At 39.4% G+C, this 19,450-nt stretch overlaps 1 protein-coding gene across 2 annotated transcripts in view; it reads left to right on the top strand.

Annotated features, from left to right (window-relative positions):
- The first annotated feature begins 17,533 nt into the window (after window positions 1-17,533).
- Window positions 17,534-19,450, top strand: part of POLQ (DNA polymerase theta) — a 115,165-nt gene continuing 113,248 nt past the window's right edge. For both annotated transcript variants that reach the window (XM_049877546.1, XM_049877564.1), the window contains exons 1-2: window positions 17,534-17,823; window positions 18,826-19,005. In XM_049877546.1, coding sequence (XP_049733503.1) covers window positions 17,655-17,823; window positions 18,826-19,005 — 349 coding nt within the window. In that variant the 5' untranslated portion in view covers window positions 17,534-17,654. The remainder of the gene's footprint in view (window positions 17,824-18,825; window positions 19,006-19,450) is intronic.

Raw genomic sequence — 19,450 nt, 5'->3', positions numbered from 1 at the left:
CACTGGGATACCATGCAAGAGACCATTTTTTCCCAGGTGGTCTTCTTTCATCTTTGCATTTCTTCTCAGCCTTTGTTCTTGCTACCTCTTCTATCAGGAAAGTAATTCCTGACTTTTGCCTCATTCTCCCTTGAAGAGTAAAAACTTCTTCCTTCAAGGTCTCATAGCCATTCTGTCCCTTATCCAAGGGAGAAGAAAAAGAGGAACCAGGCTGAGGAGATTAGGGCCCAAATATCAAAGTCCAGGGAATTCAACCACCACTTGTCTGTCAGTTTGTCGTACTGTGGTGGCTATGCCACCAGTATTTCAAATACCAGCAGGGTCACCCATGGTGGACAAGTTTCAGTGGAGCTTCCTGACTAACATAGACTGGGAAGAAGAACCTGGTGATCTACTTCTGAAAAAATTGGCCAGTCTAAATCTTATGGACAGCAGCAGAACATTATCTGATCTAGTGCTGGATGACGAGCCCTTCAGGGTGGAAGGCACCCAAAACATGGCTGGGGAAGGGCTGTCTCTTCAAAGTAGAGTCAGCTTTAATGATGCGGATGAAGTAAAGTGTTTGGGACCTACATTTGCTGATGTGGCATGACTCAAGATGAGAAGAAACAGCTGCAAACATCCATTAATAATCAGAATGTAGAAAGTACAAAGTATGAATCAAGGAAAATTGGAAGTTGTTGAAAACTAAATGGAATGCTTGAAGATTGGTATCCTAGTCATTAGTGAACTGAAAAGGATTGGTACTGGCCATTCTGAACCGGATAATTGTATGGCCTACTATGCCAGGAACGACAAATTGAAGAGGAACGACGTTGAATTCATCATCAAAAGGAACACTTCGAGATCTATCCTGAAATACAATGCTGTCAGTGAAAAGATTATATCCATATGCCTATAAGAAAGACCAGTTAATATGACTATTATTCAAATTTAGGCACAGACCACTAATGCCAAAGATGAAGAAATTAAAGATTTTTACCAGCTTCTGAAGTCTGAAGTTGATCAAATATGCAATCAAGATGCATTGGTAGTTACTGGTGATTGGAATGTGAAAAGTTGAAACAAAGAAGAAGGATTGGTAGCTGGAAAATATGGTCTTGGTGGTAGAAATGATGTGGGAGACTCCATGATAGAATTTTGAAAGAACAATGACTTATTCATTGCAAATATCTTTTTCCAACAACATAAATCGTGACTATACATGTGGACCTCACTGAAAGGAATACACTGGAATCAAATCGACTATATCTGTGGAAAGAGACGATACAGAAGCTCAATATCATCAGTAAGAACAAGGCCAGGAGCTGACTGTGGAATAGGCCAACAACTGCTCATATGCAAGTTCAAGTTGAAGCTGAAGAAAATTAAAACAAGTTCATGAGAGCCAATGTACAACCTTGAGTATATCCCACCTGAATTTAGCGACCATCTCAAGAATAGATTTGACACTTTGAACGTTAATGACCAAAGACCAGATGAGTTGCAGGATGACTTCAAGGACATCATACATGAAAAAAGCAAAAGGTCATTAAAGAGACAAAAAAGAAAAAAACATAAAATGGATGTCAGAAGAGACTCTGAAACTTGCTGTTCAACTTAAAATAAGTAAAGCAAAAGGAAGAAATGATGAAGTAAAGAGATGGACAGAATATTTCAAAGGGTGGCCCAAGAAGACAAAGTAAAGTATTATCATGACATGTGCAAAGACCTGGGGTTAGAAAACCAAAAATGAAGTACAGGCTTGGCATTTGTCAAGCTGAAAGAACTGAAGAAAAAATTCAAGCTTCAAGTTGTGATACTGAAGAATGCTGTGGGCAAAAATTTGAATGATACAGGAAGCATCAAAAGAAGATGGAAGGTACACACAGAGTCACTGTATCAAAAAGCATTGGTTGATATTCAACCATTCCAGGAGACAGCATATTATCAAGAACCTGTTGGTGCAAAACAAGGCTCCAGGAATTGATGGGATACCAACTGAGATATTTCAACAAACGAAGGCAACACTGGAAGTGTTCACTTGTCTATGCCAAGAAAATTGGAAGACAGCTACTTGGCCAACCGACTGGAAGAGATCCATATTTGTGTGGATACCAAAGAAAGGTGATCCAATGGAATGCGAAAATTATCAAACAGCACCTTTAACATCACATGCAAGTAAAATTATACTGAAGATTATTCAAAAGCGCTTGTACCCGTACATCAACAGGGAACTGCCAGAAATTCAAGCCAGATCCAGAAGAAGCTGTACAACGAGGGATGTCATTGCTGATGTTTGGCAAATCTTGGCTGAAAGCAGAGAATGCCAGAAAGATGTTTACCTGTGTTTTCTGACTATGCAACGCATTCAACTGTGTGGGTCATAACAAATTACAGATAACCTTGCAAAAAATGGGAATTCCAGAACACTTAATTGTGCTCATGAGGAACCTGTACTTAGACCAAGAGCCAGTCATTCAAACAGAGCAAGGGGATACTGTGTGGTTTAAAATCAGGAAAGGTATGTGTCAGGGTTGTATCCTTCCACCATATTTATTCAAACTGTATGCCGAGCAAATAATCTGAGAACCTGGATTATACGAAGAAGAATGGGGCATCGGGATTGGATGAAGACTCTTTAACAACCTGTGATATGTAGATGACACAACCTTGCTTGCTGCAAGAGAAGATGACTTGAAGCACTTAGGATGAAGATCAAGGACTACAGTCTTCAATATGGATTACATCTCAACATGAAGAAAACAAAAATCTTTACAACTGGACCAATAAACAACATCATAATAAATGGAGAAAGGATTGAAGTTGTCAAGGATTTCATTTTACTTGGATTTACAATCAACACCCGTGGAAACAGCCATCAAGAAATCAAACGACATATTATTGCATTGGACAAATCTGCAAAAGGCTGCTTTAAAGTGTTAAAAAGCAAAAATGTCACTTTGAGGACTAATCTGACCCAAGTCATGGTATTTTCAATAGCCTCATATGCATGTGGAAGCTAGATAATGAATAATAAAGACCAAAGAAGAACTGATGCCTTTGAATTATTGTGTTGGTGAAGAATCCTGATTATACTATGGACTGCTGGAAGAACAAACAACTCTGTCTTGGAAGAGGTACAGCCAGAGAGCTCCTTACAAGGGAGGATGGCGAGACTTTATCTCACGTACTTTGGACATGTTATCAGGAGGGAGCAGTCCCTGGAGAAGAACATCATGTTCAGCAAAGTAGAAGGTCAGTGAAAAAGAGGAAGACCCTCAACAAGATGGGTTGAAATAGTGGCTGCAACAGTGGGCTCAAGCGTAACAACGATTCAAAGTTCAGGAATCCTTCCCAAATGCTCACAATTAGTGTCCCTGGTATGAGCAGATATTTACATCTCAGAGAATATGGCAATCTCAATAAAGGTGTCCTCATGCTAGGCCTCTGTTTTCCAAATCAAATACCAAGACTGAAAATTTTCAGAAAAGTGGGGCACATGGTTTGAAATTAAGATCCACAAAAGAATAGACTGTGTCCTTCATTCACCACTGTATTCCAGAGCCCAGCAAAATGTGTGCTATACAGTGGTTTTTCACTCTTGCCACAAATATTTTTTGTGTCTACTATGCATCACAGGTGTCCCTGGGTGGTGCAGACTGTTGAGTTCTTGGCTATTAAATGAAAGTTTGGTGGTTCGAATCCACCCAGAGGCACCTTGGAAGAAAGGCTTTGTGATCCACTTTCAAAAGGTCACAGCCATTGAGGTGGCATCAACTAGAGGGCAACTGGTTGGTTGGTTGGTGACTGTGTACACTGGAGACAAAACTAAGAGCAAGACAAAGTTTATACAACAGCCAGGTTCATCTTTTAAAAATATAAATTAAAACATGCTTTTCTCCTGCTTTTCAGTGGTTTCCACTGTCCATAAAATAAAAGCCAAACACTATGGCTTGTAATGGTGAGCATGATATGACTTTTCCTACCCTTCATGTCATTTTTTGCCAATTTCTCTACCATACACCATTTATGCTTCTTGAATTTTCTACAATCTTTCTAAACCCAGAATCTTTGCCCAGAGTAGTTGTCTGCCTGGAATTCTTTTTCCTCTAATTTCTTCTAATTAATTTATACTAGTCCTTCAGGTTTCAGTTCAAAATATTTATCACAGAAGCCTTTCCTGGTGGGTTCATCTGTTATATGCAGTCATATTTATGATCTTAAACCTTGTTCCCTAGCACATAATGGACAATTTTTTTTTTATGTGCATGTCTCTGCGTGGGTATATATAAATAGATATATTTTTAAAAAACATATAGTGTACTTTTTTCCCGTATACTTAAGTCTGTGGAGTGTGTATATGTGTTTTCCCACAAAATTTGTCTCATTTTGCAGGCCATTTTTTTCACTTAATTATCACATATAAATGATTCAGCTCTATTTTAAAGTTAACTGCTTGTCAGTCTAGCTCCAATTATCTCTCCACTCTCCAGCCCCTTCAAGGCAAAGACATTTCTATACCTATCTCATCTCTTTCGCAGAACACCCAGAACAAACAGAATTAAGAGTGAAAATTATCTTATTGAAAGTCTACACAGTACATTATTATATTGCTATGACATTGTGTGACTGACATAATGAGTCTGCCCCAGAATAAAATGCAAAGATAGAAAACATTTCCATTGCTGTCACGGAGCACCTTCAGTCAGATAACCATTTGTTAAGCATCTACTATATGCCAAGCACCGTTCTAGGCACTGGCAATATAGCAATGAACAAAATACCCAAGACCTTGTGCTCATGGAGCTTACACTCTAGTGGGGAGCTGAGGTGGAGGGAAACAGACAAGGTAGAGGTCACTGCATAAGGTACTCAGTACAAAGCACAAGTATTATTAGTTAAGGCTATTGGACCATCTCCAAGACTTTCTCAGGTAATACTGGCTCCATTCCTTATTATTTGAATTTGGACAGTATTTAGAGAAAAATCTCAGGACTCCAAGCATATGCAAGTTTAGCACTTTATCCCAAACAGTCTGATGAAGCTTTGCCTAGTGTTTGAACCCTAAACATGCTTGCTTGAGCAAGTTCCTAAACTCCTCTGAAATTCAGCTATCTGTAAGTGTGCTACTTTTTCATTATTTAAATTGTTTAATGACAATATTTTCTCTTTTCTTTTTTTTCTGGTCGGTCTTGTTTATTAGCTTTTTCAAAAACTACTTTATTTTGGATTAGCTGATATTCATTGCTTCTTTGTTTTCTGATTTATCAATTTCTCCTTATCATCATCAGGACTCTTCCATTTATAAATGTCTTCAGTATTTCCTCCATAGTCATTGAGAACCACACTGGAGAGCATTAACATTTTTGCTTCAACCATCAAATATAATTTAGAAATTCAACAGGAAAAGTTAAGGCTATTTGTATTTACCCACATTTTTGCTCTTTTTATGTTTGTTCTCCCTGATACCTTGTTCCTTTTTTGAAAAAAATTATTTCTTTTCTGTTCAGAGGAGCATTCCTTAACCATTCTTTTGGGGTAGGTCTGCTGTCAAATTCTCTGAGTCAGGGCCGGATTAAGGCATGTGAGGGCCCTAGACACTGATAATCTGTGGTGCCCCCTTCTCTGTTTACTCACACATTCAAACACGTTATGTAAAACCCTGGTGGTGTAGTGGTTAAGTGCCATGGTTGCTAACCAAAAGGTCAGCAGTTCGAATCCACCAGGCACTCATTGGAAACTCTATGGGGCAGATCTATTCTGTCCTGTAGGGTTGCCATGAGTTGGAAACAACTCAACGGCAATGAGTTTGGTCTGGTTTTTCGGTATATATGTATATGTATATGTAAAAACAAAAACGTGGGTTTTTCGTCATATATATGTATATATGTGTGTGTGTGTCTTAGCTATCCTTGATGTAACGTCTTTTTAAATGTGACTATAATATTAGCAATTGAATGCAAAATTGGCATATGCTATGTTTAGTGGAATGAGGTGAACTGGATTGTAAAATTTTTAGTGGATGAGAAGTACTAAGATTTTTACTGCATACCACATTGTCTACAAAAATATTTCTCATATTCTACAACAAAGAAAATGAGTAAGTGAACTTAATTGTTTCAACAATCAATGTAAAATTCCGTTGATCTTCCACAATGAAAAATTGACTTTTGCCAGTTTTGCTTTAAATGCTCATACTTCAATTCTGATGCTCGTTTCATACTAAATGCTATAATAAAAAATGAACACGCGAAAAGATGCCATAAAAGAAAATTTAATGATAAGAAAACAAATATTACAAGTTACTATGTTTATCTTCACATAGATCTTTCATCTCTAACATATTATTATTAAAAACATTTCTTTATATTTTTTGCTTTTAAAATTCTTCAATGATTTCAACACAATTAAGCTGCTGAACAATACCTACTACCATACACAATAAGGATAATGAATTGAGTCTTTCTTGAATCTTTGTTGTCCGGTGAAGGTTTTTGAGTCTTTTGGGGGACAAAAATGAGCATTCTGTTGTGCAGTTTGTGATCATTAAAGTTAGGAATATGCGTATAGCAATTTCAACATTGGGAAATACGTACTTTATTTTATCTTCTATTACAGAATCATACATGCCTAACATGAGTAAAATTTGTCTTTCCTGAATCTGTAAGCTTAGTTCTCACGTGAGAATCAAATTGCTGCACGTCTCCATAAAAGTATGTATTTAAGTCATTGGGATAAGCCTGCGTTAATTTCTTGGATACCTTTGTGCATTCTTCTTCAGGTATACCCACATTTTTTAAAAGGAAAATCTACCTGAAAAAACTTCATACACTTTCGCCCTTCTTTTCATGCAAGACTTAAGTATGTCAATGATGTTGTAGTATGCAGTTATATGAAATTGATCTCTGGCACTCAGTGATACTTTTGAAGCACTTTCATCATTTATTTGTTCCTTTCTAATGCTTCTGTGACGGTGAGCTACTTGATAATCCGTATTTGGCAGTATTTGTTTTGTTGTGGCTTCAAATTTTTCAAAATTGTCTCTTGAATTATATAAATACCACATTAATGGCTGGTAGAGATCTGTGCGTGTCTTTAAATTTACTTCTGAATCTTGGAGAGCTTGACTCATCCAACAAAAATGCTACAATGTTTTATTTCACATAACCAACATAAATACACCCTCCAATATTTGCATTTTATTGGTGATTTTTTTCAGTTTCTTTTTTGATATACCCTTTTTGTGTCTGGTCTTCAGCAATGTTTTCTAAGGAATCTAGAATCTGAGTGTATGATTCCAGGATTGTACTCATTGCTTCAGCATGTGCTCCCCCACGTGATTAGAAACACATTTTAATACTCTGTCATTGCCTAAATGGGCTTTAAGTACTGCCCATTGGTGAGAAGAAGCAGCAAAAAATGTTTAGAGTAACTGAACAGTAGAAAAAAAAAAAAACTGCTTCCAGAGAAAAATCTATTGCTCTATGTCCTACTAGATTAAGCACATGGTATGAAAAGGCATATTCGTTACGTTCTAAAATTTTCTGTTGTATGCCTTTATAAAGCCCTGATATTGGCAGCACTGTCATAGGACTGGCTTCTGCACTTACAAAAAGCAATTTTCCAAACTTCCATAAATAGTGAAGTACTTGGTCTGCAATTTCTTCACTGGTGTGACATTTTTAAGCTAGTAAATGTGCTAAATTGCTCAACAGGTTTTCTTAAAACAATACTTAGCTGATCTGTATTAGAAAGCATCTACAGATAAACCGAGTATCAAGCTATATTTATTTCAAGGAAAATAGTTGATCAACCTTTATCACTTATTGTTGTTAAGTGCCGGCAAGTCAGTTCTGACTCACAGCAACCCTATGTACAACAGAATGAAACACTGCCCGGTCCTGCACCATCCTCACAATTGCTATGCTTGAGTCCGCTGTCGCAGCTACTGTGTCAATCCATCTTGCTGAGGGTTTTCCTCTTTTTTGCTGACCCTCTACTCTACTCTTTTTTCTACTTTACCAAGCATAATGTCTTTCTCCAGGGGCTGATTCCTCCTGAAAATGTGTCCAAAGTATGTGAGATGTAGTCTCGCCATCTTTGCTTCTAAGGACCACTCTGGTTGCACTTCTTCTAAGATAGATTTGTTTGTTCTTTTGGCAGTCCACGGTATATTCAATACTCTTCACCAACACCATAATTCAAAGGCTTCAATTCTTCTTTAGTCTTCCTTATTCATTGTTCAGCTTTCACATACATATGACGCTATTGAAAACATCATGGCTTGGGTTGGGCACACCTTAGTCTTCAGGGTGACACCTTTGCTTTTTAACACTTTAAAGAGGCCTTTTGCAGTAGATTTGGCCAGTGCAATGTGTCTTTTGATTTCTTGACTGCTGTTTCTATTGCTGTTGATTGTGGATCCAAGTAGAATGAAATCTTTGACAACTTCAAACTTTTTGCTGTTTATCATGAAGTTGCTGATTGGTCCAGTTGTAAGGATTTTTGTTTTCTTTATGTTAAGGTGTACTCCATACTGAAGGCTGTGGTCTTTGAACTTCACCAGTAAGTGCTTCAAGTCCTCTTCACTTTCAGCAAGCAAGGCTGTGTCATCTGCATAATGCAGGTTGTTAATGAGTCTTCCTCTAATCCTGATGCCCCGTTCTTGTTCATATAGTCTAGTTTCTCGGATTATTTGCTTATCATACAGATTGAATAAGTATGGTGAAAGAAGACAACCTTGACGCACAATTTTCCTGGCTTTGAACCACACAGTACCCACTTATTCTGTTTGAACCACTGCTTCTTGATCTATATACAGGTTCCTCATGAGCACAATTAAGTGTTCTGGAATTCCCATTCTTAGCAATATTATCCATAATTTGTTATGATCCACACAGTCGAATGCCTTTGTATAGTCAACAAAACACAGGTAAACATCTTTCTGGTGTTCTCTGCATTCAGCTAAGATCCATCTGACATCAGCAATGATATCCCCGGTTCCACATTCTCTTCTGAATCAGGCTTGAATTTCTGGAAGTTCCTTATTGATGTACTGCTGCAGCTGCGTTTGAATGACCTTCAGCAAAATTTTACTTGCATGTGATATTAATGATATTGTATGATAATTTCCACGTTCAGTTGGATCACCTTCCTTTAGAATAAGCCTGAACATGGACCCCTTCTGGTTGGCTGGCCAGGTAGCTGTCTTCCAAATTTCTTGGCACAGATGAGTGAGCACCTCCAGCGCTGCATCTGTTTGTTGAAACATCTTGGAGCCTTGATTTTCGCCAGTGCCTTCAGAGCAGCTTGGACCTCTTCCTTCAGTACCATCAGTTCCCGATCATATGTTACCTCCTGAAATGGTTAAAAGTGGACCAATTCTTTTTGGTATAGTGATCCTCTCTATTCCTTCCATCCTTTTTTTGATGCTTCTTGCATCGTTTAATATTTTCCCCATAGCGTCCTTCAATATTGCAACTTGAGGCTTGAATTTTTTCTTCAGTTTTTTTAGCTTGAGAAATGCTGAATGTGCTCTTCCCTTTTGGTTTTCTAACTCTGGGTCCTTTGCACATTTCATTATAACACTTCACTTTGTCTTCTTGAGCTGCCCCTTGAAACATTCTGTTCATCTCTTTTACTTCATCATTTCTTCCATTTGCATTAGCTACACAATGTTCAAAAGCAAGTTTCATAGTCTCTTCTGATATCCATTTTGGTCTTTCTTCCCTGTCTTTTGCCACTTAATAAGTTTATTAATTCTTCACACATTGTTTTAGATACATACAATGGGTTACCCATTCCTGTGCTACCGTATTTTGAGATGTGACTTGTTAAAAATGGATCAAACTGAGCACGAGTTCCAGTAAACCCAAATAATTTGCATTTTGTGGGGACCCAAACACTTAATTTCTTCCTTGAAAAGATAGTCCATGTTCAATGATTGTTAAAATGACAGCAACAACACATTGCAATACGGCTCCCCAGTACTGACTTTCTTCATTAATTTGTGTTTTCAGTTCATGAGTTAAGCCAAAACCATGTGTTCAGTTTAAATATGACAGCAAAAAAACTCTGTGAATTGAACTGTTTTCATGTTTATCAATCACGATCCTGTTGTGCCAATCACTAAATCCATCTGTAACAAATAGAGAATTAAATGATTTAGGACTGAATAGTTTGCAGACAAAACAATACACAGAACTGATGGATGGAGAATACAGTAGCTACTCCCTCTTATAATTTTCACCATTAGCTTTGCTCCCTAGACATATATTCTGGCTACAGAACCTTGTTTGTTTACCATCCAGAAATTTTCGACAGTAGTTTCCGAATGGTCCACTGTGATGTTGACAATTACTTGGCCCTCTTTCGATCCAGTAATTTACATAAGTAGAAGAAAAATTATTCCACAAAGCAGGATCTGTATTTCTGAGGTCTGCAGATGCGACAATTTCAGGTTCTAAAATAGTTTCACTTTCTACGCCATTATTAATTTTTTATTACAGTAAGGAATGGACGCAGAAGTAGGAACAAATTCTGCTGTATCCGTATCGCCCATTAGTAATTTCAGCACCAGTGGTACTAGTACAATGATATGCGCCCATTAAACTTGAGCGTTCAATAGAAGGAGTCTGTTCTGATTCCTTACATTTTAAAAAGGAAGTTAATTTTAGCATTTTCTTTAGGAATTCACAAATCCTTTTCTTTTTATCTTCTGCAAGCTTTCATTTTTGCACTATACTTAGCTGCCGTTGTTTCATTTTATCTGGATATAAAATTCTGTCACTTTTTAAATTTGCTGCTACCATAGCAAATATATTTGAGTAATTGAAAATAAATAAAATTTATAAAACAAGTAAAACTTATAAAATGAAATTTACACTTGAATTCGGACATCAACATAAAAATTTATATTTGAAAATTAGTAAGCAAAAAAATTGATTTGGAATACGTAATTTTCTTTCTTCAGGTCTGAGATAGTCAAAAGAAACAGTACGTACAAGGCAGTCTGAAATAAGTTCATTCATTTGTCGTAGGATGTTTGTTGGCAGGCCCTTTGCAGGTCTCCACGAGTGTGTTTTTCCTCTTGAAATAAAACTTGCACACTCACTTCTCATCCTTTGATGCCTCCATCTTCACAGTTCATTGGACTACTGCTGATACCCTACGTGGGCGGGATCAGTTGCAAAGAGCATGATAGGAATGCAAGGGTATGCTCCACGTGAAGATGCGCTTTGGTTGGCTTTGCACAGGCCCAGGTGCTTCACAATTCATGTGATTATAGAGTCACTGGCACGTTCTTGGTGGCGCAGTGGTTAAGTGGCACTTTGAATCCACCAGCCGCTCCTTGGAAACCCTATGGGGCAGTTCTACTCTGTCCTATAGGGTCACTATGAGTCGGAATCAACTCAATAGCTGTGGGTTTGGGTGTGTTTTCTTGTGGTCCACAGGAGACAGCTGAATGTGAGATTATACCTGATCGGTCTGAAATGAGAAGAAAATATAATTGCCATCATATAACAAATTTATAAAATTGTATTAATTTCATTTAGTGCCCTGCCAGTTCCCCTTGTCCATAATGTGTTGTTTCTCTCTGGCTGCTGTCAAGATTTTTTTTTTGGTCTTTACATTTCAAAAGTTTGACTATGATGTGTCTTGGTATAAATTTCTTTGGGTTTATCCTGACTGAGGTTTGCTCAGCTTCTTAAGTATGATTTTCGCCAAGTTTTGGAAAATTTCAGTCATTGTTTCCTTAAATACTTTTCAGCCTCACGTTCTTTCTCTTCTGCTTCTGGGACTCCTATGACACAAATGTTAGATCTTTTGTTATGGCCCCCAGGTCCCTGGGTGCTTACTTAGTTCTGCACTGGCCTCCTGCCCTCCCTCTCCCTCAAAACAAGTAGGAGGCTTCCTGTTCAGGCTTCGCCAGTTTCCTTTTTGATAAATTTTCCCTGGCAAAGTACTCATCCCTCTCCCCAGCTAATCAAAGCCTATTTCTCTCTCAAAATGACACCCTTCAAGAAGGTTCCCATCCTTACTGCTTTCTCCTCCTCAAAGTGCCCGCTATAGTGTTTACTGCACAAGCAGCCATCTGTGTTAGGTGTGAGAAGAACTGGGAGAACAGCCCATACATGAATTTGGAAGTTACAGGTTTGTGTTCTTACATATGCAATTAATCTGGTCTGTTTCAGGCATCTACTGCTGAGTTTTACCACCTTCAAGTTGGCTTTGTGATGTTTTGACCTGGACCTTTCAAGTTATTTCAATTTTGCGTCCATCCTCACCCACAAGCTGAACTATTCCTATTAGTTCTTTGGGTCATTGTGGAGAAGCACATCTTTTTCAGGGCTTGCTGTTAAATTTATGTCTCTTATTAAAATTGTTCTCGCTGAAGCCACTTGAATTCAAGTTGACCTCATTCCCTGGATTATCCCAGTGGTTCTCAACTAGGGCAGATACTGGGATCACCTGGGGGACCTTTTAAGACATACCAAGGCCTGGACTCCATCCGGGATCAATTCAGTGAGAATCTCTAGGAGTGGAATAACATGTTTACAAGCTCCCTAGGGGGCTTTAATGTGCAGCCAGGGTTGAGAACCACTGGACTTCAAACATAAAATCCCCCTAATTCTTCAAAGCACATAAGACCCGCCAAACACCACACTCATCTCATATTTCTTACCCCGTATATTTTTATATTCTCCAGCTCTTTTCCTTTTTGCCCCTTTGCAGCTCACTTGCACCCATGTGCGAAGCACAGAGTTCATGCAGTCTGGGTAGATGATTTGGTTTTAGTCAGTCTGCCAATGTAGTTTGTGTGAATTTTATTTTTCCACATAGCCTCTGAAATTTCAGTGACGACGCCTCTGATTAAGATCTTTTTTAAGCTTACTAAAATTGTCAGATGACTTATTTGTTCTCACTTGCATTTCTTTCATTTCTGTTTTCAGCAACAATATACTGAAAAAGAAACCACTCCTAATACAAAACAGGACACCTTAAAATGTTGGATGTCATACAAAAAACATGGCTTTTAAAATTCATGACTAAGCCGGTAAAAGCAGGGAACTACTGTTTGGACACAAATATCAAAACCACAAGCCGGAGCAGTTAGTGGAGCACTGAAACCAACATTTTGCATAGTGATGACTGCTGACCCCTGGTGATCTATAGAGTTTTAATGAATCATGGGCTCTGGGGGAAAGGAGTCGAAGACCTCCTGCATAAAGCCAAAATCCCAGACAGGCCGCACTCTCAGTAAGTAAAGCAGAGAAGTACCCGTCCTGCAGACTGAGGCAGTGAGCATGCAAGCGTATACAAACCTGGCTCTGGGTGTCTGATGTAATTCTGCTATGTCCCTATCCTAAAAAAATACTAACCCACTGATTAAGTTTAAAGTGGTCCAGAATTGGTAGGTCTACCACGTAGCTGGCAGAGCATGTGCAAATTTTCTCTGAAGGGTGTTAACTCAGACCTTGAAGAATACCCACAGATAAAGTTCCAAGGAAGGTAAGCTCAGACACAATTAAAAGACAAATGGGAAGTACTTCTGGTGGTTTACCATTAATTGTTAGGATAACTGTTAGCATAGTCTTCAATAATTATGAGAAGGACCCTTCTCTTCTCAATTTTCTAACATTAAAAAAATTAGAAATGGCTGTTGATTGTTGGAAATAAATTATACATTTTAAAATATTCTCTAGGCTAACATAAACCATTTCTTTTTAATTCTTCCCAATTATTTTCCTCATTTGAGAATAGTTCATCTACTAAAAATAGAATAACTTTGTGAGCGATTGCTTTGTTCTTGCCCCACCAGAATGGTGAATTTATATTGGGGAGCAATATTGGGACATTCAAATACCACTTTCTCTGAATCCTACTTACTGGGTGCCAGGGACTGTTCTAAGCACTTGACGCATACTGACTTATTTTACCTTCATAATAACTAAACAGGCTGTTTTGGAGGTGTTGCCCAAGATCACAAGAGCTGTTACCTCTTCAAACCTAGGCTGACTGGCTCCAGAGTTGTCTTCTAACCACTAGGTATCCAGCATCTTAAAAAGTTCTTCCAGTCTAAGAATTCAATCTTCCAGTCTCTACAATTTAATTTAGGATCCTCCTTTATTTCTTTGATAGCACGTACATGCTTATTGCCCTGTTATTTCCATTTGAATATTTGTCAGTTTAAAATGATTAGTGTATTTATATATTGTTGAATGTCTGTCTCTTGACTTGCTCTTTGAGGGCAGGAACATTTTGGTTTTGTTTACTGCCATATACCCAGCGCCACGCACAAAATGGATGCATAAAATGTAATAAAGAAAAGTGTTTCCTTCATGGAGTAATGTCTCCATCTTGTGGAATTTCAGAATATTGTCATTTAAGTTGTGTTCATTATACTCAGTCGCCTTCAAGTGGACCCAGACTCATGGCGATCTCACGTGCATTGGAGTAAAACCATGCTCCACAGAATTTTCAGCGGCTGATTTTTTGGAAGCAGATCACCAGGCCTTTCTTCTGACGTGCCTCTGGGTGATCTCAAACCTCCAACCTTTCAGTTAGCGGCTGAGAGCGTTAACTGCACCATTTGTTGGAAAACACTGGCTGCTGTCGAGTCAATTCGGACTCAAGGCGACCCCATGTGTGTCAGAATAGAACTGTGCTCCACAGGGTTTTCAATGACTGTAGTCTCATGGAAAGGGTCTTTGGTGGTGCAGTGGCTAAGTGCTCGGCTGCAAGCAAAAGGCCAGTGATTCAAACCTGCCAGCTGCTCTGCAGAAGGAAGATGTGGCGGTCTGTGGCGGTCTGCTTCTGGAAAGGTTACAGCCTTGGAAATCCCACGGAACAGTTCTAGTCAGTCCTACAGGGTTGCTAGGAGTCAGAATAGGCACAATGGGTTTGTTTTTGGTTTAATCTTTTGAAAGTAGATCACCACTTCTTTCTTCCACCAGGCCTTTCTTGCATGGGGTCTCTGGGAGGATTTGAACCACCAACCTTCTTTCAGTTAGTAGTTGAGCATAAATTGTTTATGTCACCCAGGGACCTTTCTCACCACCCAGGGACTCCATTTTCTTTAGAAGTTAGGTTATTTCTCAGACTTGTTATGAGCCTTTTTTATTGGACTGACCATCTTGAAATTTCGAGTGCTATAGAATAGTACAGCCTCTTCGGGGCAGGCCTCTCACCTATTAGGTTTGCTTGGTGAAATTAATTGTATGACTAAGTATTTAGTAGGCACCACTTTACATTCAGAACTCATTTGATTCTACCTTGCCAAAAATTAGAGCAGAGGTCCATTAATAAGCTTTTGGCTCAGACTGATCATTTAGGGCATTTAGGGCGCATTCAGAGGACCTTCCGTGAAGCATTCATATAGCTGTGCAAGGGGTCTGTGTGCCAGCAACTGCCAACTCCCCATCACATAGTCCTCACAGTGCATATTGGCAAAAATAGACACTGTACCCAGAAATAGACCCTGGCCTATCTTCATACACTGATAGGGGTGAGCTATGCTCCGTTAGTAATTCTGGGTCATACCTGTATAATGTTGTTATCGATTGAATTGTGTCCCCCAAAAACATGTATTGTAATTCCTAACCTCTATGCCTGTGGTTATAATCCCATTTGGGAATGGGTTGTCTTTGTTATGTTAATGAGGCAAGATTAGTATAGGGTTTGTCTTCAGTCAGTCTCTTTTGAGATATAAAAGGGATTAAACAAGCAAGCGAGGAAGAAGAGATGGGAGAAGAGAGACCCCACGCTACGTGCAGATCACCAAGGAGTCAAGGAATAGAAGGTGAAGAGACAAGCACCTTCCCCCAGAGCCGACAGAGAGAGAAAGCCTTCCCTAGAGTCAGTGCCCTGAATTTGGACTTATAGTCTCCTAAACTGTGAGAAAGTAAATTTCTGTTTGTTAAGGCCACCTACTTGTGGTATTTCTGTTACAGTGGCACATGTTTTACATACACAATCTGGAATGATTCTTCTTAAAATACCAGTATGTTAAGAAGTGCTACTGGTCTACCTATTATGGGTACCACATTTTGATTGAAACAGATATTAGGCTCTTTTAGGTGTTGATTTCAACTGTAATAATATTGAGAAGAAATATATATTGTTTTCAATGCAGCTAATGTAAGTTTAATTATATAAAACCACAATGCATAGTACACGGGGTGGGGGGGTGATATATTCATATACAACCACCCTCTGCCATGAAAACCCTTGTGGTGTGCTGTTGAGTCAATTCCAACTCTTATCAACCCTATAGGACAGAGTAGGACTGTCCCATAGGGTCTCCTAGGCTGAAATCTTTACAGAAGCAGATTTTCAGGTCTTTCCTCCATCGTAGCGGAGTGTCTGGTGGGTTCACACTGCTGATTTTTAAGTTAGCAACTGAGTGCTTAACCATTGTACAACCAGGGCTTCATATGAAAACCCTTAGGCCAGTATAAAAAGGGAATTGCCTCTGTCTTAATCCAGCCCAGATACTTCCACTTCTGGTCCCACCCCACTTTTCTGTATCCCTTACTCCACCACTTCTGTTTTTCTTTAGTGTCTAATGTACTGGAGTGCTAAAATTTCAAGAAGACATTGACAAATCCACAGCATTGTGAAATATTCTGACTTGTTTTAATGACTTCTGGATGAAGTTGACCAGAAAAAATTCATTAATTTCTAGAAAAGCTAAACAACACAATTAAAGAAATTGAAAACTAATGAACTAAGTGTCCAGCTTAGTGAATTAGAAAAATAACAGGCAACTAATTATTCCTGCCCTCAAATTAGAAGGAAATTGTTAAATTTTAAGCTGAAATGAATGAAATAGAAACAATAGCGAGGATCAACGAAAATACAATCTAGTTCTTTGAAAAGATCAACAGGCAAATCACCGGCAAGATTAATTAAAAACAAAAGAAGAATGAAAGCAAGCTCAAAAATTAAAGGTAATGAACAGGGTAACATAACTATAGACAAAATAGCTACGGAATAAGTAATGAGAAAATATAGTGATAAACTGCATACAGAAAAGAAAGGAAGAAAGAATGGGGAAGAGAAAGAGAAAGAAAGAAAAAGAATAAACGCACAATTTTCTGGGGATACATAAATTACAGAAACCGATTCAAGGATAATAGAAAACCTGACTGGGCCTATAACCACTAAAGAAATAAATCGATAGTTAAAATTTATTCATTAAAAAACAAACAAACCAATTATCAGAGTATTTTACCAAGAGGGTTCTAATCAAATGTTAAAATTTTAAGATACATGGTTCCAGAGAATTGGCAAAGAGAGAAAACTAAACTCTGGCCATTTTATGAAGTTTGGAATAGCCTTGCTTTTTCAAATGAGAGAAGGAAATCTTTGTAACAGCGGGTCCTAAACGCAGACCCGGGGTCCCCTCTCCACCCAGCCCCACGCCTGGGCGTCTGCGCTAACCTCCACACTCACTGCTCTAACCAGCGAGGGCCTCTCCTTCCCACGACTCTATAGTTCTCAGGTCGCTCTCTCCGCCGAGTACTCTATGGTTCCGGGCCGGCCTGCGCGTCCCGAGTTTGAAAACTTGGCGGAAAGATGGCGGCCGCCGCTGTCACCCGGTCGGGCTGCTCCCGAGCCGGAGGGAGCTGGGACTGGGGTTTGCCCTAAACCGCCGAGGAGGGCTCGCGATGAATCCTCCTCGCCGGAGTGGGAAACGGCGGCGTTCAGCATCAGGCCCAGACTCCTCGGGAAGCGGCGGGGACGGCGGTGACAGCCCCCGGCACCTCCCGGGTTCCGTGCTGAGCCCGCCGCCGGGCCTGGGGCGCAGTTTGAAGGGTCGCGACCACCTGTCCGCAGGTACTCCCAGGGACCGTGGGGGCAGCGGGGCGAGGGGGACAGCTCAGCTGGGCCATTCGACGGGAGGTGGCCGGGGGCTTCCCATGGCGCGGAGTTTGTTCGCCTGGCCCATTCGGCTTCTGCTCCCCTTCTTCGTGACTCACGCCTGGAGCAGCGGATCACCTTCTGTTCGGACAGGGACGTGCTTTGCACTCCTTCGGTGACCGCCGCTAGAAAAACATTAAAATGCCTTCTGGGTCTTTCGACCTTTGTAGAAACTACTTCAAGTTCGGCAAACCCTATAACCTGTCAGAGGCTCGCTCCTTACAGTGCCTAGTACTTCACACAGATAGATCCTTATCCCGGATTTTCGGGTCAGGAGTATGACACAGGCTGTTTGGAGTCCAGGGGAAGGTTGGAGGGAATTTGTGATATTTTCTTAAATTGGCTGGGTGTCCAGTGAATGTCGGCCCAGTTCTTTACCTTTGGGTTGTGTATCAGCATAGTATTAAAACTTTGACAGAAACTTCCCTAACTCTGCAATGTTTGCAGTCCATTCCTTTTTGCCCGTTATTATTCCAATACTCCTAAAATTTTTTCATTTGGGGCTTTTAAGGAACTGTTTTTATTATATCTGATTAAACAATGATTTAGAATATTGTCCGATACAGAGGTGGAAGTTGAGCCCCTTAGGTTGGAAGGTACTCAAATACACATTTGCTTCAACAACGGTGAAGAACCACTCAGTGCTTCGTTTTGTTGTACATGGGGTTGGCAGGAGTCAGAGCCAACTTGAGAGTACCTAATGACAACAACAACAATAACAATTAAACAACTATTTACTATTATTTTTCTATACATGGTTAATTTCTCAGAAGCTACTCCAATTCGGGATGTGCTTTAAATAGCCTCATTCCAACACAAAGGAATCCCAACACATAGTGGAGCGCTAACTACTGAAGTCATGTGGTAGAACTATAAAAAAAAAAAACTATTAACTACTTTTTTCTTTTTTCCTGAAAGGGGCATGCAAGCAGACAGTTTCTGAGGACCAAACAGACAAGTTGCTATTGGCAAACTGGGGACTTCCTAAAGCGGTGCTGGAGAAGTATTACAGTTTTGGTGTAAAAAAGATGTTTGAGTGGCAGGCAGAGTGCCTTTTGCTTGGACAGGTCCTGGAAGGAAAGAATTTAGTCTATTCAGGTATTCATACTTGTGCAATTTAATTTCGCTACTATTTTAAGACATTATGAATGTAAAAAATACTCTACTGAGAGAGTTATGAAATTTTTAAAGGTTCATGAGAGTACAAAAATCTTAAAATATATATGAAAAGTGGAGTCTCATGCATATTTCACTTATGCAAATTCTATTATATGACTGGGGGGGAAAGCAAGAAAAATTACAGCTGAAGAGGGGGCAATTCTGCCTGCCATTCCTCTCAAGAAACATATGTCTCAGAGTGTCTTAGTTATCTAGTGCTTCTATAATAGAAGTACCACAGGTCGGTGGCTTTAATGAACAGAAATTTATTTTCTCACAGTTTAGGGGGCTAGAAGTTCGAATTCGATGAATGAATTTGAGTGGCAGCTCTAGGGGAAGGTTTCTCCCTGTTGGCTCTGGGGAAAGGTCCTTGTCTCTTTTCAGC

This window comes from Elephas maximus, chromosome 1 (genome assembly GCF_024166365.1).
Source record: "Elephas maximus indicus isolate mEleMax1 chromosome 1, mEleMax1 primary haplotype, whole genome shotgun sequence".
NCBI classification, from domain to species: Eukaryota; Metazoa; Chordata; class Mammalia; order Proboscidea; family Elephantidae; genus Elephas; species Elephas maximus.
This window is presented reverse-complemented; position numbering and strand designations above follow the sequence as displayed.